General features: G+C 39.2%; 1 protein-coding gene across 1 annotated transcript; it reads right to left on the bottom strand.

The window, feature by feature from the left end:
* Positions 1-8,116: 8,116 nt before the first annotated feature.
* LOC148366477 (serine/threonine-protein phosphatase PP1-gamma catalytic subunit A) lies at positions 8,117-20,907 on the bottom strand. The gene is made up of 7 exons (XM_088336928.1): positions 20,533-20,907; positions 18,942-19,073; positions 18,643-18,873; positions 15,805-15,909; positions 13,591-13,814; positions 10,829-10,963; positions 8,117-8,713 (listed from the first exon to the last, which is right to left on the bottom strand). Exons 1-7 carry the CDS (start codon positions 20,585-20,587, stop codon positions 8,624-8,626), a joined length of 972 nt encoding a protein of 323 aa, XP_088193054.1. The 5' UTR covers positions 20,588-20,907; the 3' UTR covers positions 8,117-8,623.
* Positions 20,908-22,344: the final 1,437 nt, after the last annotated feature.

Below are 22,344 nucleotides of genomic sequence, written 5' to 3'. Positions count from 1 at the left end.
CTGCTGGAAATGTGATTTTCCCTCAGGGGATGAGTAAAGTATCTATCTATCTATCCATCTGATTAATTCGTTCACCCCTGTGCTCAGCATCTTTTTCTATAACAAAATCTTATGTATTGCGTGGTACGTATCTTCTTATTCTAAAGCAAAACAACATGTTATGTCTATGTTTACTTGCCTTCAATTAGATATTGATCCTTTTAATAATTTCCTTTTATTTTCATAGCTTATCTATAAAAATACTGTTATATGTTTTGCACAATGCTGACAACTTTTTTTTTTTTTTTTTTTGCACTACAATGACTATTTTTCACCAAATGCATATTTACACAAACCTCAACTGTATGTAACATTTTAAATGCACATTCTTGTGTAAATATTGTATTAATTATAACTATAACCTTATCTTTTCCGAACCTTTACCTAACTTTGAAGATGGAGTGTCATGCCAAATTAATTGTCAGTTACAATATGTGAACCCGTTTTGTAACTATGTCCGTAAAGGTATATTCCATTCCATCATAAATGGTCTGGATTTATATAGTGCTTTTCAAGACCCTGGGGAACTCCAAAAACACCACCTAATGTGTTGTTTTTCATACTTTTGTCTCAAGTTTTTCATACCCATTTTTCAGCAAATTATCCTTATTTAAATAACTTATGTTGTATGTTTGTCTTAGTGTTTCTTTTCCCTTTCCTTTCGGAATTAAAGCAAAACAATATACTAGGTTAACTTTTTTGTGTAATTCAGGGGCACTTAGAGTCTCGTTAAGTCTCATCGTGCTTACGTACTGAGATGTTTTAGTAAATTAGCCAGTTTATTCAATTTCTAAATTTTTCTCTAAATTTAAGTACTAGTAGACATTAATTATCTTAGTTTAATTAATTTCCATTCATTTCCCATGCAGTTATATTTCTAAATCACCAAAATCGTCTTGTATGGTTGTCTCTAAATCCACTAATCCGTTATTTTGAATTCCTTTAATCCTTTCCAGGATTGATCAATCTTTTTCTCATTGTCTTCTAAAACAAAAATGCTCTTTTCCATAGACATTGTTTCATTTTAACTTAACCAAACCATAAGTCAGCTATTGTTTCACATTTATTAATCATTTGTCGAACGTAACACTCATTCTAAAAAATTCAGTGTGGAACCAATTGTCCTAAAAAAACTGCCAACTCGAACTCAATGTCAAAAATTTCTAATTGTCTTTTCATCCCTCTGTAATCATAATCTCTTATTGTTGATTCGATATAAAGCAATACCTACTTGTCACTCATGAATTATCTTTTTGACTCGTATTTATTTTATATTATTATCATAATCTTTTATTCCGCGCAACAATCTTCGTTTTTACGCAATTGTCTTAGTTCCCTTTGTTTTTCTTTGCCTGTTTTTTCTTTTTCTTTTCTTTTTTAAAAGACATATTTCATTCAGTGACTGAAATAGCTTCAGCCACGTTATTAATGATTTCTAGTCTCGAATTTTCTTCCCTGTGATAATATGTCGTCATTTTCAAACTTCTTTCAATTTTTTTTTTTTTTTTTTTTTTTTTTTTTTTTTTTCGTTATTCGAAATCATTCATACCACTAGTAATCTATTATTGAATATGAAAAAAAACTAAGGAAACAATCTTTTTATGTATTACGCCTCTTTTGAATTTGTCCATTTATAACCAACGAAAAGATGGACACTGAAATTATGGACGGATAGAAAAATATTACACAGAAGAAATGTTGTAATATTACAAAATTTACAATGTTTGTCAAATTGATTAACAAGAATCAATTAAGATAACCATTCACCATTAGCAAATCGCCCACATTGAGAACATTTTGGGATGGTATTTTTCATTTTTGGCAAAATCATTCACTTTGAGCGTGAAATACCTGCTTTCTTTGCAAAATACTGTTATTTTGAACAAGTTTACTTACTGAAGAGATCTTATATAGGTTATGATTTTTGTAAAAGGCAAAACAAAGAGTGAATCATAACAATAAAAACGTCTTTTCTTGGGTTAAATTGACAATTTAACAATCTATCCTGGTCATCTGCCTCGAGGGGAATGGCCAACAGCGAGATAACACGTTGAAAATCAAAAGGAAATGCAAATAAAAAGTGCATACAAATTTTTTCTCGGATGTGATCAATCTACAAAAGAGAACACTCAAACACTCAAATCAGGGTAAATGATTCTGACAGGGATAATGGTTAAACTGATCCAGTGACTGTATTTAGTGAAAAAGCAAAATTTGAAATTTAGAACTGACAATTTAAAAAATAAATTGTTTATCTTCTAGTTAGAATTTTGGGATAGAATGCTCAAAATGGATAGGGCATCTTATAGTAGGGATTTTGATTTTCACTTAAAATAAATATAAAAACGTGCAACCAGTCGGAGTGCCGATGGACTACCGAAAACCAAATGTGTTAACGACAGTACAGACTAAAGTGACGGATAATATGCTAAACCTTAATGTGACGATACAGGCGAGAAGGGTACCGACACGCCAAAGTCCAGAAAAACCAACACCCACGGCGACAGCACTGAAGAGTGAGGTTACAACGCCGACAGCCAAAAATGAGTGCACGGCCAGTACGTAAAATTCGGGAAATTGTGTAGAAGAGGAAAACCATAACCCTAACTCGGTAGTTGTGTAGGCGCATGGCCTCAGTGTGCACTGACTTAATTAGACTAATTAACTTAAATTTGTGTGGGCCATCTGTCTTGTTTTATGTTTTATGTTTGTTCAATGTTGTAAGTGTTTGTATTCTTTCCTGTATTCTTATCTTTCTTGTCTATATGGTTGTCCAGCGTTTAATCGGCCCACGTAACTGAAAGGATTAACAGAATAATATCGAAGGAAAAGGAAAAAGGGAACAATACAGTGCTCAAAGAGACGAGAAAAACGTTTTTGAAGAGGAAGACGGTTTAAAATGTATTGTTTTAGATAGAACCGATAGCACGTCTCGTTAGGAATCGAAAACGTTCGTTTTTTTATAGAAATCGTTTTGACGCTAAGGGTGTGCAACATAACGTCCGAGAGCCTATGGAGTTCCCGGAAAAATAAATGTTTTTTCAGTTGGAAAACGATGAATTTAGGGGTGATAAGTTTAGAGAACTTATGTTTGAGTTATTTTAGATGCGTTAAATGAAGTTAATGCCAGAATAACACCAAGAAAGGATAGAATAATAACAAAAAGAAAAAAGTTAACCTATTCCGGTTTTCAGTTCAGAATTGGAAAATTAAGGAATGTGAAGACGAGGAAGAATCCAATTGAGTGAATTGGAATGGAGTAATTTGAGAATGAAAAGCATTGTTATACGAAAGTAGTGGAAAAGCGTGAGTAAATACTTTCTTTTCATTGAATATGGAGGAAAAATTCATTGAGTCGAATAAAAATGAGTAAGATGAATCATTGTAGATCAATGCACGTCATTTTCACATTAAGTAGGTGAAGCTAAGATAGTAGATTGAATTGGTTTGGAGAGACAAAAAATAAAAATAAAAAATAAATAAATAGATAAATAAATAAATTAGTGAGATGGTTATATGTCAATTTCACATTGAACTAGTGGGCTAAAAAGAATGTGTTAGAGGGCGTAGGAGAAGGGAAAGTTATGTAGAAAATGGATTGTTGGCAGAGCAAGTAAGGAAGTTACAAGTACAGAAAGATAAAAGTTAGTAAAAGAAAATAAGAAGGGGAAAAGAAAGTAGACATTAAGGAAGAGAGGGACATGCAAGTAAGATAAGAAGGTAAAAAGGGGAAAAGAAAGTAGGCGTTGAGGAAAAGAGAAGAGAGGGACATACAAGTGAGGAAAGGAAGAAATGAAAAGGGGAAAAAGTAATTAAATGACATATTTTTGTTGACAATTGGCCGGAGTTAAAGAGCATATATTCCGGGTGGACGTGTATAGCTAGATACCATCAGACAACCGAGAGGAATTCGAGAAGAATTTAAAGCTAGGAATAAAATTAAGTCTGGATTAGAATCGATATTGATCTGGAAAACTCCGAATAAGAACGCAGAATGGCTTAATTACATTTATTGATTTATTACAACCAACGACGTTTTATTAATTACATTAATTACATTAACGAGGCCTTTAGTGCAGTAGGAGAGCAATTACATGAGACATCTAGGATGGCCTGGCAAGATCGTCAGGCCCTCGATTTTCTCTTAGCCAGTAAAGGAGGCGTGTGTCATATGATAAAGGAGGAATGCTGTACTTATATACCTTTAAACACAGCCGAAGCAGGAAGCACTGTCGAAGATTTGTGAGTTGAGCAATGAAGTGACAGTAAATACTGAGAAGAACAGTATCTCTTTTGATTGGTTCTCGTCTACATTTGGGTACTGGGGTAGTCTGTTAGCGAAAAGGGAAATTTTTGTGCTACCTGTCGTAATAATTATGTGTTTCTGTGCCATACCTATTCTTGAAAGAAGAATTCTTAAGACTTTTGGAGAACAAATGACAGTAGTGGCAATACTAGGGTGGCAGAAGCTCAATGAGCACAGTTAGTGATTAAATATCCAAGCCTATTCCTAAGTGAGGAAGAACAGATGACTCAACTAAATTCAACGCCTTGAATTTTATCTGGCAACGTTGATAGTCAGTCTCACTAGGAATAACAGCAACAAATATATTGGTTTCTGATTGTGATTCTTTTGTTGGTATGTCACACTGCCGGGGAGCAAGCTGCTGTCTGGGATGGTCAGGATGCATCGTCGCTTCCGGGTTTTTGGCTGCATGGAAACTGAGCGTGATGCCTGCTGGGATGAACACTCACTCCAACATCTGACTTCACGACACCCGTTGACGAATACGACAATGCATGGTCTTCAAATTGTTCACGGGGGTCAGGCCAAAGGCCAATGTGGATATCACTATCCAGTCATGCACTCATCTTGAAATGTATCGACGACTGTTACCGAAATTTGTTATCACTCACTTATCAGTTCATTTATTCATTTACCTTTATCACGTACCGATCAACCGTCGACGGTCCGCGTGTATAATCCAGTGTGTACGGATAAAGATAAATGAAGGGGGGGTTAGTGCATGGGTCAGATGTTTGGAGTGTTGGGGGTTTTTGTAAATGAAACATGAACAATGAAAGTTAGAATGATCACAGCAGGCTGACCGCCAGAATTTTATTTTATTTTCGATTCGCGTAAACTCTGTCCGTGTATTGTTATCTATGATTTGTAATACTGTTTAGTATACCTCTAGGGCACAGGTGTCAAAGAGGCTGCAGGTTGAATTATGAAACCCAGGTGCCTTGAACAAAGACATTGTTCTGTATTTCTTTCGCTTTCTCTCTCTCTTTTCCACCCCTTTTCTCCCACTTTGTCTCTGTCTCTTTCACTTACTGTGTCTCTTTTTAACTTCTTTTGCCCTACCTTCATTTTTTCCTTTTCTCTCTTTTCTCTTTCTTCCTACCCTTCACGCCTTCCTTTCTCTCCTTCTGTCTTTCTATTTCTCTTTTGATTACTTACTTTTCCCCCTCTCTCATGACTTTTTATCCCCTTTGTCTCTCATGCTCTCTCCCCCTCTTCTTTTCCTTCCCTCTTCCCCTTATTCTCTCAGTTTCTTTCTCTTGAATCTACCAGTCAGGCCCCCGACAGAATGTTCGTTCTATCGTGTGGCCCCCGACTTCAAATGACTTTGACACCCTTGCCCCAGGGGCATTTCTCTATTACCTTATTACTGTCGTAGTATTTTTACGGTACTTTCATTCAGCGATTTTAATTTTCACTGTGTGATGTTTTGAGTGTTGAGTGACTTAAAATTCGACTCCCTCCCGCCGTCACTTATGAGTGCTGAGGCTCATTTTGTCTGCCACTCTATTCCAAAACGAAAGTGTTAAAAATCCCTACAACTGAAGACACTTACGTATTTACTTTTAGCACAGGCGCTGGGCAATGGAGCCAAATGCGCCAGTCCTGTTTATAGTTCCTAACACTTAAACAATCAAAACGTTTGAGTTTCTTTGCTACAGCTTCTGGATAAAACGTTCGTTCTCGGTTAAGGTTTTTTTGAGCTGATTGTAGGCGATGATGAAATAGGTCGATAATTCTCTATAGAGCGTGACGTCTCGTTTGGTTTCATGTTATAGTCATCATAGTTCCATTCCACTCCATTTAGTTATTAGTATCGATACGACGACACACACACACGCACACTGCTGTCGTCTTAATAAAACTGAATCGTCTCTGCACCGCACAACACAGTGGCCACGATCACACTCTCAGTCCACTCTTGGCGCCCATACTCAGTCATCCCTCTCCTCAGAGCGCCCTAGACCTTGCTTCCTTGATTGAGTAGAAGGACGTGTATAAATAGTGCGATTGCGATAGAAGACAGGTTTGAATTACTGAAATTCCGAGTATTATGGGATGAGACAGACGAAAGAGAGACATAGATTGTGAACTTAGGTTTTAACTCAGGGGGGAAGTTGAGACATTCCGTAAAAATAAGTTAAAACCTAGTTTTTTCCTGCGAGTTTTTATTAGAAATGTCTTGATAGTGAACCTAAATCGTTTAATTAGCTTTCCTTTAAAGCACAATATTGAATCGTTATACTTTCCCAAATACGTAAATACGTAGGGCCACACGGTTGAGCTCAACTCACACAGGGAAGACGGAGAGTGGTGGGGGTAATCAAAACACTACCTCCGAACCGAACAGAACACACATCCACATACAGAGAGACACACGCACAATTAACGCCAGCTGGCACACACACCAACATTTCCGAATGAGACATCTCCCAGACTGAAAACATGTAAGCAATTCTCACACATTCTGTGTATCGCTTGTTTCTATGCGAATATATCTTAATAATACAACATCTGATTACTGCTCATTTTTCTAACGCCGGTATAACCTTTTAGATTGTAGAAAATGGCGAGGTTCCATGCACCACACTTTTTCCTAAGTGCAAGGTTACATATCCCTCCCAAATCATCAATCGACTAGGGAAACACATAAAACATGCCCCGTATTAACCATACATAGATCGTCTACTCTCGAACTGTCACTTTAGCAAATGACGACGTCTTATCACAGCTTTACACAGATCTCAAGACAATCATAAATATATAAATACCGACGCCGCTGCACCATTTTATCCAGGTAAAATTAGCCTTTTTTCCTTTTTCAAGCAGCCTACGTCCCAAAACAAACAGGACTCTGTGAGCTCAGAATCCCGTCGGACATAAAAATCACAACTCAGTCTATATATCTCATCCGTCCGAACTTGGGCCTGATTATAGACGGAAAATTCCACGTGCACGCATTTTCATAATTTAGCTCCGACGTCACAAGCTCCCGTCCCCCCACGAATCTCGACAAGCAAATTGAAACAAGGAGAGAAAAAACTATCCTTACCTCAACCGCTCATTCGAGACCGTTCCACTGAGAAGTCTTTTCCCTTTTCTGTTTATTTAATTAGTGCCAATCCACGTTGCGGCGCCAAATGTTGTAGAAATTGGAGGTCCGATAATCGAGAGAAAGTCTTCTCATAAGTGGATAAAAGAAATAGACAGGAGCCCGCTTCGTTATGGAGGGAGAGGTCACTTTATTGATGCGTCAATAAAGATCTCACAGAGCTAGGAACATGACAATGTATTTAAAGCTGGTAGTGACGATTAGGCTTCGATTGAGTACACCCCAAAAGGCGGTCCTGTATTACGTATCAAGTACAGAGCGTCCCGTCCCTTGCACGCTATCTTCAAGGAAACTTAATGTCTGCCAAGAGTATCTTCAAGGATGTCTACCCGACCTTTTCCCACAAACGTAAGCAAGTCTTTCTAAATTTCCACATGTATGCAAATCCATTCTACATTTGCAAGTGTATTTGCCACAACATGTTGTGAGTCATCATTTTATTCATATTTAGTTTCTTTTGTCTTTTATTAGCGTATTTGGTATTGGAGTAATCCAAAAGTCATTGAAAGTAATCAAGTTAAAGTAACCCTACCCAACCCTGATTATAATCATACCAACATACATCCTCATGACATGCCTGGCACATGTGCCGTTTCGTATGTTGCAGTGTGACAAGAACTGAAAAACACACACCCGAAAAAAAAACCCTCAACAAAATATTCCCTTAAATACACTCAAAGTTTAATAAAAGTTTGAATTAAAAGAGAGCTCGTTTAGTCGTTTCATTTAGCACAAGACTTGAATAAAAATATGAGTAGATAGAGTCATCGTTCCAAGACATTAATTGTAAATAAGCTTAGAATTCTACAGTAAAGTGGTATCTGTAAATGTCTATCGTTTGTAGTGTTAATCACCCTTACTGGGAAGGAATGGCGGAAACGTGACTTGAAGATAATGGCTAATATTGTGCACGGCTATAAACATGGCATCCCTGTGCATAAGTAGCATCATTGTTAGGTTTTGATGGTTGGACAGTCACGTGGCGAAGCTGCAAAATGGGAGTGCAAAACACCTGAGGATTTCATGGTGACAAAACATTTTGTTTTCGAAAGGAGTGAGAGTGAACGTCTTTGACGGATCTGGTAAAACAATGTTTGACCGATTTCTCGAGTGCAATCAACAAAACAAGGTGATGCGTGGCGGGTAACCTGTGCCCGGCCCTGGTTTTATTTCTTTGCTTGCTTGGTGACCATATTGCGAGGGGGAGTGACCGGACGGCTGCCGTTGGGTTTCTTTTTCTCGGCTGGTTTGAGAATCTGTGGAGGATACGGAAAAGGAGGATGAGGGTGAATGCTAAATTAATAGAGAAACCGTGAGTTTCACTGACATGAATAGCAAGGTTCGTTCATGGCCAAATTCAAGCATATTAAGGACTTTCAAATTAAATGTTCCGATTTCTCTGGAACCATTTAAAGAAATTGGGTGGGAATCACGTATTTTGGAGATCCACAAATATATATTGCGTGTGCATTTACAGTGTCTGAAACTCGTGAGAAAAAGTTAGCAGACACTAGGGCAGAAACTCTGAAAAGTTGCCTGCCCAGCCATAAAGTTGCCTGCCCCATTTTTCATAACTTGAAACACAATAAGACGACTCATTGCAAAAAATAACATTGTTGCAAAGTATTAAGGATTGATAATCAGAATATAAAACAAAACACTTTAAAATTAAGTTTATTATAAATCTACTTATAACATTCATTGCATGTAAATGACATCGCTGTAGGTACCTGTATTTACTGATCTTAATTCATTCAATGTTTTCGTTGCGTCGTCTGCTACAAGCCACGTGAACTCCTCTTTCCACGATGCTTTTAATGTACGTTTACGTTTTGTAGCGTCATCAATTTTGTTAGCTTCTTTTGAATCTTTCTTCTGGTGCTAAGGTTTTGGCTTGATTCCTAACCACCCATCCATTTTTCTTATGTTTTCTGTCTATAACGCTCGGGAGAGTCCGGAAGCAAGTTATTTGATGCAGGCTTCTGATTGGCTGCAGAGTATGCAAATTGCCAAACCGAGCGAAGATTTCGAAATCGTAGTAAAGCAAACGTTTGATATGGGGAAAAAAATAGATAAAAAATGAAAAAAAAAGGAGAAAAAAACCCAACGATTTGTTTTTCTTGGGAAAGTTGTCAGCCACCCGGGCGGAGACGTTTTGTAAGTTGTACGTAAAAGATGCACGTACCGGGTGTCCGGGCAGACGTTATTTCAGACACTGGCATTTATCAAGGCATATGATTTATATATGTGTGGATCTGAACAATACATGTGTAAATATGCTCGAGCCAAATCTTTCCCTGTAGGTGTTAGGTAAAAATGATGGATATTTGTTGCTTAAATCTACAGTAAAATGAAGTTCTCCTTATTACAATTTACCACTGAGAAATTCTACCCTCATTTTTTACATAAATGTCCAGAATTCATATGTAGCCCTTGCACTAATACACATTTGACAAAGCCATGTTAAGGTGTAGTAGTGGGCGAAGACACTTAATAGGACAATGGCAAACACACTAAGGGACAGCTGCGATTAATGACAAGGGAAGAAGAAATGCAACTTTAAAGCGAAGCCATCAGGTGCATCATTTTTAGTCAGACTTGTTTTTTGTATATTTAATGCGTGATTTATCGGAGACATGGCCACACTTTCTAGCAAGTCGCCCAAAATTCAAGCACTTTTCAAACCCGGAAAACACAACATTTAAATCCAAGTATTTTTAAGACTTTCAAGCACCTGTACAAACCCTAGAATATGCATACGCTTTGAGAAAAAATATCAGTTTTTGTCAACCAAACGGGAACGAGAAGATTTTTTGGGGGGTCGTATACAATTTCCAGTTTACGATTTGGTGGGTGACAGGGGACTACAAACGTTGTGCTGCAAGATTCTCTGTGTTTGTGAATTTAAAAGTCCCAAAATACATTTTGCAGCCTGCTGATTTTTGCCCGATTCAGACCAATCAACAAGCAAAGTTGCATTGTGGGAGGAATTTTTCTGGGACAAACGCCATGGTAATTTCAAAATTGAGAACTCATACATAGCAGCATTCTTGAGTCAGCATTACTCTTCTTAGTGGGCTTTAGTGAAATAAACCCCCAAACATTCATAAACGGACAGACTGAGGAGATCATTTCTCCTTCATGCCATGAGGCTCTTTAACACCACCCGGGGGAGTAAAAGCCCACATTAAACCCCACCCCCACATTTGCATATTACCATATTTTTATTACAGTGTGTGATTGAATTCTATATCTTTATTTTATTATTTTATTTTTCAACACAAGGATACTGCTGGAAGTGTGAATTTCCCTACGGGGAGGAATAAAGTATCTATCCACCTATCTAAACAAGTAAAAAACAAACACCATACCTGAAAAGAACACATGAGCGTCTCGTCGACACTCATCATTGCACCAGCGTTATCAAACTCCCCGCAATAATTTGGTGCAGAGAACAGAGTGACAAGTTGTCGTTTGGCAAAAAACTCATAGCCATCTTCAACAACCTGGAACAGAGACAAAAAGCAAACGCTTCAGAAGATTATACATAACACTCATTCAATATCTGTATCAATACAATTACTATTGATTAAGGTAGTCCAAACTTCAGCCCTGGGGGCATATGCGGCCCGCAAACAATTATTTATGTCCTGTCGCACAAACTACAAAAGATTTATGACCCACAAATCAATGTTTTGTGTCAGTGGTCCCCAAACTACAGCCCGCCTCCTGAACAATACCAGAGATTATTTTGACACTTTCTTTTTGAAAGCAAATTCTGTGAGTGCGTTTTGGGGTGAAACAGGATTTTTAACCTGGGTCACGGGAGCAGAAGTAATATAGATGACATATGAAAAGACATTGGGTTTTATCCCATTACCACACATTATCAAGTCACGGTACCAGAGACAAATTTCAAAGTGTATTTTACATGTTACGATAAAAATATATTGGTTACTTACAATGCTTGGAATATCATTTATTGTCATTGTAACATATAAAAAGCAAAACGAAATTAACATTTGTCTCAGGTACTGTGACAGAAAATAGTGCGAGAATGAGAAAATTACTGCCTTTTTGCAAATCATGTTCTGCCACTGGTCGTCCAGTGCTCTGAAAACTAAGCTGATCCTGTTGCTGTGAGTGTGTGTGAATGGGTAAGTGTGAAGCACATTGTAAAGTGCTTTGGGAGCTCTTCATTGACTTGAAAAGCGCTATAGAAATGTAGACCATTTACCATTTAAGAGAAACAGAAATTCTATGTTGAGTGTTGTTTGGTCAGGGCAGCACGGTGGAGTAGTGGTTAGCATGTGTGCGGCACAGTTCTGAGGTCATGAGATAAAACCTCCTGTGTGGAGTTTGCATGTTCTCCCCGTGCTTGCGTGCACTCTGGTTTCCTCCCACATTCCAAAAACATGCATGTCAGGTTAATTGGCCGGTCCAAATTGTCCCTAGGTGTGAATGAGCGAGTGAGTTGTCTCTCTGTGTGCCCTGCAACTGGCTGGCAACCAGTTCAGGGTGTCCCCTGCCCACTACCCTAAGACAGCTGGGATGGGCTCCAGCACTCCTGTGAGCCTACTGAGGATAAGCGGTGCAGATAATGGATGGATGGATGTTGTTTGGTTATTAATATGGTTATAATTCATTTGATATTGTTATCTGGTTAGTATTCAATTAATATTGTTATATTTATTTTCTGACTTTTGTTCTGTGAAGAATCTAGAAGGGTAATATAATTGAGGCTTTCAGAAAACAATATTTTTTTACATTTATGCACTCCTGCAATCGTCACACCTTTTCTGTTACTGACCCGTATCAAAGAAGGGAAGTGTTATGGGGCCCGCACATGAAAACGCTTAGGGACCCTTGTTTAATACACTAGAAAGGTATTTTTGGTGTTTTGTGGGTGTACCCAAATTTACAGTATTTTTTTTTTTTTTAATCCAATTGTCCCTTTGATATTTTCCGGTGTGGCCCTCAGAGGAGAAAAGTTTGGACACCCATACCTCTTCTCTACATAACATTCCTGATAGTTAAGAGCAGTAGTGAGAGGGTGAGTTAACACTAAATGCTTGTCCATTTTTATGAGTATGTCAAAGTAAAATGTCATTAAATACATTTCAAAATGATGGGCAGCACGGCAGGGCAGTGGTTAGTGCGTGTGCGGCACAGTTCTGAGGTCGTGGGAACCTCCTGCGTGGGTTCAAATCCAGCTACCGGCCTTACTATGCGGAGTTTGTATGTTCTCCCCGTGCTTGCGTGGGTTTCCTTTGGGCACTCCGGTTTTCTCCCACATTCCAAAAACATGCATTTTAGGTGAATTGGCCGGTCCAAAATTGTCCCTAGGTGTGACTGAGCGAGTGAGTTGTCTGTCCCTGTGTGCCCTGCGATTGGCTGGCAACCAGTTCAGGGTATCCCCTGCCCACTGCCCGGAGATGGCTGGGATGGGCTCCAGCCCCCCCGCGACCCTAATAAGGATAAGCGGTACAGCTAATGAGATGAGACATTTCAAAATGACCCAAACCAAATCATTAAATATTACACCACTAAAATATTGGGTCTGGTTGGGGGTCAATCATAAATTATTTTCAATAACCTTTCACCCCTTGCTTGTATAATCCAAATTCCATCCATCACTTATCTTTCGCTTATTTGGTGTCAAGTTACAGGGGAAGCAGGAAAGCCCAGACCTCCCTATCCCCAGCCACTTCATCTAGCTTATCCGACAGGATCCCGAGGCCTGGCTAGAAACGGAGTCCCTCCAGCGTGTCCTGGGTTGTCCCCAAGGCCTGTGGCATGGGGGATATGCCCGGAACACTTCCCAAGGGAGGCGTCCAGAAGGCTTTCTTATTTGATACCCAAGCCATCTCAACTGGCTCCTTTTAACACAGAGGCTCTAAAACGTGTCCCTCTCAGATGACCGAGCTTCTCACCCCATCACTAAGGGAGAGTCCTGCCACCCTGCGGAAGAAAATCCACCGCTTGTATCCAGTATCTGTCCTTGGCAGAGCCATGCGTAACCCTACTAAAGGCTTGTAGCCCCAAGACAACATAGCTCCTAGAAAAATTGAGACAAAAACCTCCACCACAACTCGCAGAAGGGCTAATCGCATTTCCCTGATTAAAAAAATACCTGATGAGCACGACAGATCAGATCCAAATCGTGCTTGTGAAGAAACTTGGCCACCACTTCCGAGCCAAAGGTAAATGACACACCTCGGTCATTTTCCCCCCAGCCCAACACATCTTTGTCCGGATCAGACCAGAGCAAATCGCAGAGCAAACCCTGGTCAGGAACGTCAGTCGGCCGCATAATGCGTCTGATCTGCTCCATGGACTGCAGGTCAGGAGAAAGTCCTGGACAGAAAGAGCAGAGTAGTTCAAACATTGCCATACTCGGGATGTCTGCTTAACTCCGGTAGACAAACTCGACAGGGCCTTATCAAGGACAAATGAAAAAGATTGACGTCAAAGCGTGTCCTTAGTACGTTTATTTAAAACTGCAGGAAATTGTTGGCAGCCAGAGTTACAGATAACATGTTTTCCTGCTTGTTTTTCCTCAAAGCAAATACAGCTTTTAAGTAAACAGATCTCACGTTTCTTCAAAATACAAATTCGGGGAGGTACTTAGGAATCAATCCAACAATGTGGTTCCAATGCAGTGCAGTGTTGCAAGTGCTGAAGAATTTAGCACGATGACATCATTTCAAAGAATACTTTTATATATCTTTATACATCAAAAATAAGTCCAAAAGTGGTTCCTACGTAAGAACATCTCAGGAGCTCACAGGCAGATTCTGAATGAAACTCACCAGTGATAGGTCACAGCGATTTTAGAGAAATTTAAATTCTAACCGAAATGTTTTAGTTGTTGACTTGACCTATAGCAGTGTCTGAAATAACGTCTGCCTGGGGCGTGCATCTTTTATTTACATCGGGCGTACAACTTAAAAAACGTCTCTGCTGGGGTGTTTTTCAAATCAACGTTTGCTTTATTCTAATTTCAAAATCTTCGTTCGGAATTTCGACTGGCAATTTGCATACTCTGCAGCCAGTCGGGTGGCTGCATCCCGATCGTTATAAGGTGGTGCATTTGCATGTCATTTTCCAAAGTAGACGCACGGAGAACACAAGAAAAATGGAGAAGTGCTTAGGAATCAAGCCGAAACCTCAGCCCCAGAAGATTCAAAAGAAGCTAACAAAATTGATGACACTAAAAAACGTAAACGTACATTAAAAAGCATCGTGGAAAGAGGAGTTCACGTGGCTTGTAGCAGATGACGCAACGCAAACATTGCATGAATGAAGATGAGTAACTACAGGTACATACAGATGGCAGATGGAAAACAGCGATGTAATATACACGCAATGTATGTTATAAGTAGATTGATAATAAACTTAATTTTAAAGTGTTGTTCTGTTATATATTCTTATCATCAATCTTTAATTGCAACAATGTTTTTTTTTTTTGCGTTGAGTCGTCTTATTGTGTTTCAAGTTGTGAAAATTGGGGCAGGCAACTTTATGGCCTGGTGTCGGCTAACTTTTTCTCACGACTTTCAGACACTGACTATAGTAATTACAACCTGATAATAATGTGGTAACTAAATACAGGGTGTGTACACCTTTTTGTGGCCGAATGTTAAGGACTTTCAAGTTAATAATCCAAAATTTCCAGTACTATTAAGAGAAGAAATCCAGTGTGAATTGTGTATTTTGCAGAGTCACAAATATATGCAATTATCAAACATGATTTTTAGATCTCGAGTATATTTGTTGATCTGAACAAGACGTGTGTAAATATATTTTGGACAAATCTCTCTCCAAATAAGTGTTAAAATTGACAATAAAAGATGCAGGAAGTTCTCCCCATTACAATTAACCCCTAGGAAACACTAATTGTTTTGCACAGTGCACAATAAATGTGCATTACGTAAAAATAATCCTTGGACAAATACATATTTCATAGTGCCCTTTTTAGGTGTGGCATGCACCTTCCTTTTGGGCGCAACCTAATGCCAGCAGAAGTTAATCATTGGGGAAGAGGAAATGCAATGGCAACATAGAGCAGTCTGTCATTTTAAAGCAGACTAGTTGAGAAACATGGCAACCATTTAAAGCATTTACAAGCTTTAAGTCCTTTTCAATCCTTGCAAACATTAAAATTCACACATTTTCAAAGATTTCAAGCACAATGTACAAACCTTGAAAATAGTAATAATTCAAGTTGTTATTCTATAAATGTGTATCAAAATGGTCGCCTTTCACGCCAATAAATAGCAAAAGGTAGCTTCGAAAGGGTTGGTGACCCTTGCTTTATTTTCCTCTACATCAAACAAAGACTGACCTCCATGACAGCAAAAGATCTTCTCATCCACAATCGCAGCAATTGGGAGACAGTTGAAACAATCTGTAAACGTCTTCCAGAGCTTAATGTTGTACCTTCTTTTACCTACAACATGCAGAAGAAAAAGCAAAATATATGAGGATATATAAAAGTTAGAATAGTAATTAGGTAGACAATAGATTTTGTACATGCCATTCCACAGAGTATGGACCAGGGGTCGGCACAAGAGGGGTTAACCAGTGGCACGCGACCGCACGGCAAAATAATAATGATTATATTTTAAAAATTCACACTTTAGCTGAAGTTTAGACATTTTCAGTTGCGCGCCGTGTTATTGAGAGGCTTTACGTTAGCGCCTCGTGTGCGGCTAACAGAGGAGAGATCCGTGTTTTATTCCAGCCAACGAAACGCGCACGATAAATGAACTAATCATGACGAGCGAAAACATCATGTTCTTTCCAGCCAGCGGGGACAGACGAATGAGGCTTTGTGCAAAAAATGACCGTGCTGTTTTGTGCATTATGCCTCGAGTGCGTTGTCCCCGCACATCAAGTGTTATTAATCGTCATTACGAGACGAAACATGAACACGAATTCAAGGATCAGTCCGACAAGGCGGAGACATTAAAATGCGCTGTGTCCAGGTACGGCCAACAAACAGACTGAAAACCTTAGTCACAGCTAAAAACACCACCACTGAAGCAAGTTATCACATTGCTCACTGCATAGCAAAGCACAGAAAACAATTTACTGATGGCGAATATTTTTAAGAAGTGTGTGTGTGCGTGCGTGTGCCTTATACTTTGCTGCTGTTATTTTAAGTTTTGATATTTTCTGCAAGACTATATCATTGATGAATAGTATGGTTGCTTTCCATATCACTTGTTTGATTGTAATTCATTGTTGATGAAGAATGGTTGATTCCGGTTAATTCTTGTGGTAAGAAGTTGAAAGTCATGGATGGCTACAGGCCTTTCCACTTGTTTTTCCACATTCATTTTTTAGTTGATTGATGAACAAGGATAGTGGAAGATAAATTGGTTAGTTATATGATTTCAATGTATATCCATGTTGTCTATTTGGACTGGTGTCCAGTTATATTTTTGCAAAAAAGAACGCCATTAATCATTCCTAACCACGTGAACTCCATCCAGACAACCTGAGTAGTCGTGCCCTTGCCGGATGAGTGTAGGTTTTCCCCACTCCATATTATTCTGATTTCAATTAGAAATACAGCTATCAAAGCTGTAGTTTGACTGGCGTTAAACGTTGCGGGATGAGTTACGACAAATAATGTTCACTGATGTACAAACAAGACCCATACGAGCAAGAGAAAAGCGTGTCTCTGTGACTTATTTTAGCCAACGAACAGCACACCACCATCGGCAGGGCATTTTAGCATACCAGGGGCATCCCCAGGGGTCGCATCGCGTTATTTTTGACCCCATCTCTCCCCTCCACTCCACTCACCCGATAATAGTACACCCTTTATGGCTAGACCTATGGGAACACTAGGTGCTTTCTTTGGAGGTGGTTTCGGCATTGTTTGCCAAGGGTTTATGCGCTAGGGCCACTATCTTTGTAGGGCGCATTTCAAGTGAGGTTCTCGCTATGTCCTCTACTCACCAAGTAACAGTACCTAAAATAAAGTCCCTCAGTGAAGTCCCCCCAAAACAACGCTCCCCACGTTGAGGTTTTTGAGTTTTTCCTTGCCCTCATGTAGGTTTTAGATCAGGGGATGCTGTCATAATAGTTTGTAAAAGTCTGTCCAGCTCTTTGAGACGTCTTGTGATTAAGGGTGACACAAATAGTCATGATTTGACTTGACTTGAGGGTTTTTATCGCTCTTTTCGTGACCAACTGTTATCGCGTGCGGACGTGTTTCGTTTTGCTTTCGCTTTTAATATAGGTGTACGAAATGTTTTAGCCCCTAATTATGCCTCCGAAGAAAGTCAGTGCAAGCAGCAAAGTTGTTACAGGTGAAAAAAGAAAAGTAATGCGTAGAACTATTGCATTTAAGAAGGAAATAATAGCAAAATATGATGGAGGTGTGCGAGCGCCTTCTGCTTACCACCACAAAGGTAAGAAATCCTATTCATAATTATTTTCTTTATCATTTTATTTTTACGCGTTCATGTTAGCGTAATCTTTCGTACGGAAGATTATGATAACGCGAATGTACGATTAGCCTGGGTTAGCTTTATGTTTACATTAAACATTCAAGGTAAACATTCAGGGTGTTGGAACGGAGCCCAAATTCAGGGTGTTGGAACGGAGCCCCCTTTCCAATGAACCGCTCACCACTTGTTGTGGAGACCCGGGTAAATGACTTGTAAACGACCTGATTTTTTTATTTTTACACGTTCATGTTAGCGTAATCTTTCGTACAGAAGATTAAGATAACGCGAACGTACGATTAGCCTGGGTTAGCTTTATGTTTACGTTAAACATTCAAGGTAAACATTGAGGGTGTTAGAACGGATTAAAACGATTTACATTATTTTTAATGGGAAAAATGATTTCGGTGATCGAACAAATCGGTTTTCGAACAGGGTTCTGGAACGGATTATGGTCGAGAACCGAGGTTCCACTGTACATTCTTTTCATTTGAATTTTCAACAAATCTAGTGTAGACTGGCTTCTGGTGGACCCATCCAATATGGCCCGATTGAAATTCAGGGAAGCGCGCGACACCAAGCGAAAATTTCCAATTGTTCAGTTTCGTCTTCTTCCGATGATCCGCTCAGTGACTCCAACCATTTTTAAAAACATTTTTGATGGACTGTGTGGCTCGAGATTTTATAGAAAAAGATGCATTTAAAATAAACAATTTACTCACACTCATCATAAAAGCCATATATTCTGTTGATTGAAGCACATTCGTGGTTCCCCCTCAAGAGGAAGAAGTTCTCAGGGTATTTGATCTTATAAGCAAGTAGAAGACAGATGGTTTCCAGGGACTGCTTGCCCCTGTCCACATAGTCTCCCAAAAATAGGTAGTTGCTTTCTGGGGGGAAACCTCCATACTCAAACAGCCTTAGCAAATCATAGTATTGTCCGTGGATGTCACCTGGTACACAAATTAAGAGGGTTTACTATTTTATGTATTAAATATAGCACGATTTTTGGTCTTCTTACCGCAGATCTTGAGAGGAGCCTCAAGTTCCAGAAGAATGGGTTGACTGAGGAAAATCTCCCTGGATTTCAAGCACAGTCCACGAATCTCATTCTCCTGCAGTTGGACGTTCTTGCCCGGTTTGGCTCCTCTCACTTGAAAGGACACAATGTACCACAATCATCACATGTCGCACTTAATGCATTAAATCAGACAAGTTTATTGCAGTTCAAGCAAGTAGGCTTCTTCCACTGCTACGCAGATGACACTCAACTCTATCTTCCGTCGGAGTAATCTGCCACACTAAATTGTGGAAATTTGGAGGCCTGCCTCACCGAGATAAAAGAATGGATGTCACTCAATTTCTTGCGTCTTAACTCTGAAAAGACCGAAATGTTAGTTATTGGTCCATCTAAATGCCCTGACTTATTCTCAAAAACTGCTGTGAACATTGACAAATATCACGTCACACAGAGTGACTCAGGTAAAAATGTAGGTGTCATATTTGACCCCGATCTGTCCTTTCAAACAGACGTGAAGAAAATTACCAGAACCGCTTTCTTCCATCTTTGCAACATTGCTAAAATTCGTCCTATACTGTCTCAGTCTGATGCGGAGATTATAATTCACGCGTTTGTTACCTCCCGTCTCGATGACTGTAATGCACTATTCTCCGGTCTCCCGAAGTCCAGAATCAAGAGTCTGCAGCTGGTACAAATTGCTGCAGCAAGGCTTTTAACTAGGACAAAAAAGTCCGATCACATCACGCCAAAATGGCTAACCTGCATTGGCTCCCTGTTAGCCTAAGATGTGATTTCAAGGTTCTCTTGGTATTATACAAAATCATACATAGACTTGCTCCCCCATATTTTTCAGATCTGATTTCCTCCTATGTTCCGGTCCGAGGCCTTCGTTCTGAGAGCGCCGGTCTTCTGGTGATCCTAAGAGCCGAGAAGTGTTCCACTGGTTCGAGAGCGTTCTCCATCCGGGCACCGGTGCTGTGGAATGCTCTTCCCACTGAGATCTGTTCTGCAACCTCAGTGGAAATGTTTAAATCCAAGCTTAAAACACACTTCTACTCTATAGCATATGAATAACCTATACTTTTCGTGGACAATATCTGTGTATTATTTGTGATTGCAACATCCTTTGCCGTCTGGTAATCCTGAAAGGGGGATGCCACATGTGCTGTCCCTTCTCAAGGTTTCTTCATTTTCCTCATGTTGAGGTTTTTGAGTTTTTCCTTGCCTTCATGTTGGTTCCAGATCAGGGGATGGTGTAATAATAGTCTGTGTAATAACCTGTGAATCCCTTTGAGACTCTTTGTGATTAAGGGCTATACAAATAAAAATGACTTGACTTGCATGGCTGACTCCCTATTGGTGTGTGTGTGTGTGTGTGTGTGAATGGGTAAGCGTGAAGCACATTGTAAAGCGCCTTTGGAGGTCATCACTGACTTGAAAAGCGCTATAGAAATGCAGACCATTTTTACCATTTCAAGCGACGGAAAACAATTCCATTAGGAAAGCTGTTGACAAACACGCTTGGCCGAATGTCCGCTATAATCGACGAACTGTTTTCGTACATTCGAGAAATGGAATACAAAGGGCTTACCTTCCAGGAGTCGTTGGATTATGCTGTCTATATTGAGTTTATCGACGTCGGCCATTGCGGTTTTGCTATTTATATATCAAATATTCGAAAACGAAAGTAGGTTTCGGTGTTACCCGCTAGCTCTGTTAGCATTAGCACACAGCGTTAGCGTCTGGGTGGTTTCCGGTGGAGGGCAAATATGTTGGTTTGCGCCTGATTCGATGCAACTATTCGGAGAGTCTTAAGTTTAACAGGATTAAAAAAAGGCTACATCTAAATGACTAAATTCTAGGCGGGGATGTAAAATAATATCGACGATCGACTACACAAAGATCCTTCCACTGTTTTTTTCCTGTTTTTTTTTACTGCCGCACCTTGTAGAAATGGGCAGACTAGGGTGCTTTTTTCGACTATTAGGCTCGTTACTGCCTCCTACTGGAATGGAGGCCCGGAAATACAAAAGACGAAATGATAACAGCTTTATTAATCATTAATAATTTGTTAATTTTTAGTGTATTATAAAGTATGATACTTTTAACACCTTAACAATAATATATTTTGTGTCTGATTCCATACATAGTTTGCTTTGAAGCCAATACATGATCTCCACATCTTTTAAAGGGACAGTGTGTAATATTTAGTGCCCCCTAGTGGAGGATACGAGGTACAAATATATAAAGTATCATCCCAATGTTGTTTTTTCATTAATATTCATAGGTGGAGAAATATATATTTCTTTTACATGGTGGAATCCATACCTATTAGTCACCGCCATGTTTGTCTGCCAACTTGCTGCTACGTTGTGCTCATTTGGGACTGTTTTTTTTCCTTCGCATTAAACAATACACTGCCATCTAGTGGTCGAATATAACTCACTGGGGCTTTAAATAAAATGTAGCCATTAATCCGGGTTTTCATTTAAAAAAAAAATCAGGACTAATTATTTTATACATTTTATACACCAGGTCTTTGCAAATAATAAAAGGGATATAGGAAGAAAAAGGAAAAAAAAGAGAAGAAAATGACCAAAAAGGAAAAAAGAAAGAAAAAAAGAGAGAACAAAAAAGAAGATGTACAGTAAAAAGACAAAGAAAGAAAAAAAAAGAAAAAAAGGATAAAAAAAAGAAAAGAACAGAGGAAAATATAGAAAAAAGAAACAAAAAAAGATAAGAAAAAAAGAAGATAAACGTAAAGAAAAAAAAAAAGAACCCAAAGCAGCAAGATGGCAGACAATCATATCATGTGTTGAATAAATGCAAATGTGTCCACTGGTATTTAAAAAAAACATATTTAGATCACAGTTTACTTATTTTCGCTTTTTTTTTTTTCAAATAAATATCGTTTTTGTAAAGAATGACATCTTCCGTCCACCACTATGAGGCGCCAAATAATACTCACTTTCATACCGGGGCCTCAAACTATCCTTCCACTGGCCGCAAATGTCCCCCGGGCCGCGAGTTCGAGACCCCTGGTCTAACGCGATCTAAAAACAATACAGCAGATCAGTGTAGCAGCAGGATGCCAGACAATAACAGTGGTGACATTAGGTAGGGATTCCACTATGTAAAATACAAATTTCTCGATCAATTATTTTTAATAAAAATCAACATTGTGAATGAGCGAGTGAGTTGTCTGTCCCCGTGTGCCCTGCGATTGGCTGGCAACCAGTTCAGGGTGTCCCCTGCCCACTGCCCGATGATTGCTGGGATGGGCTCCAGCACCCCCGCGACCCTACTGAGGATAAGCGGCGTAGCTAATGAGATAAGATGAACATTGTTATGTATTTTGTCCTAGTATTCAAATCAATACCTTTTTTTTGATAAATGAAGTTTT

The sequence above is a fragment of the Urocampus carinirostris genome, chromosome 5, assembly GCF_059441175.1.
Source record: "Urocampus carinirostris isolate Australia breed hairy pipefish chromosome 5, RoL_Ucar_1.0, whole genome shotgun sequence".
In the NCBI taxonomy this organism is placed as follows: Eukaryota; Metazoa; Chordata; class Actinopteri; order Syngnathiformes; family Syngnathidae; genus Urocampus; species Urocampus carinirostris.
The sequence above is the reverse complement of the archived record's forward strand: the minus strand, read 5'-3'. Positions and strand labels throughout refer to the sequence as shown.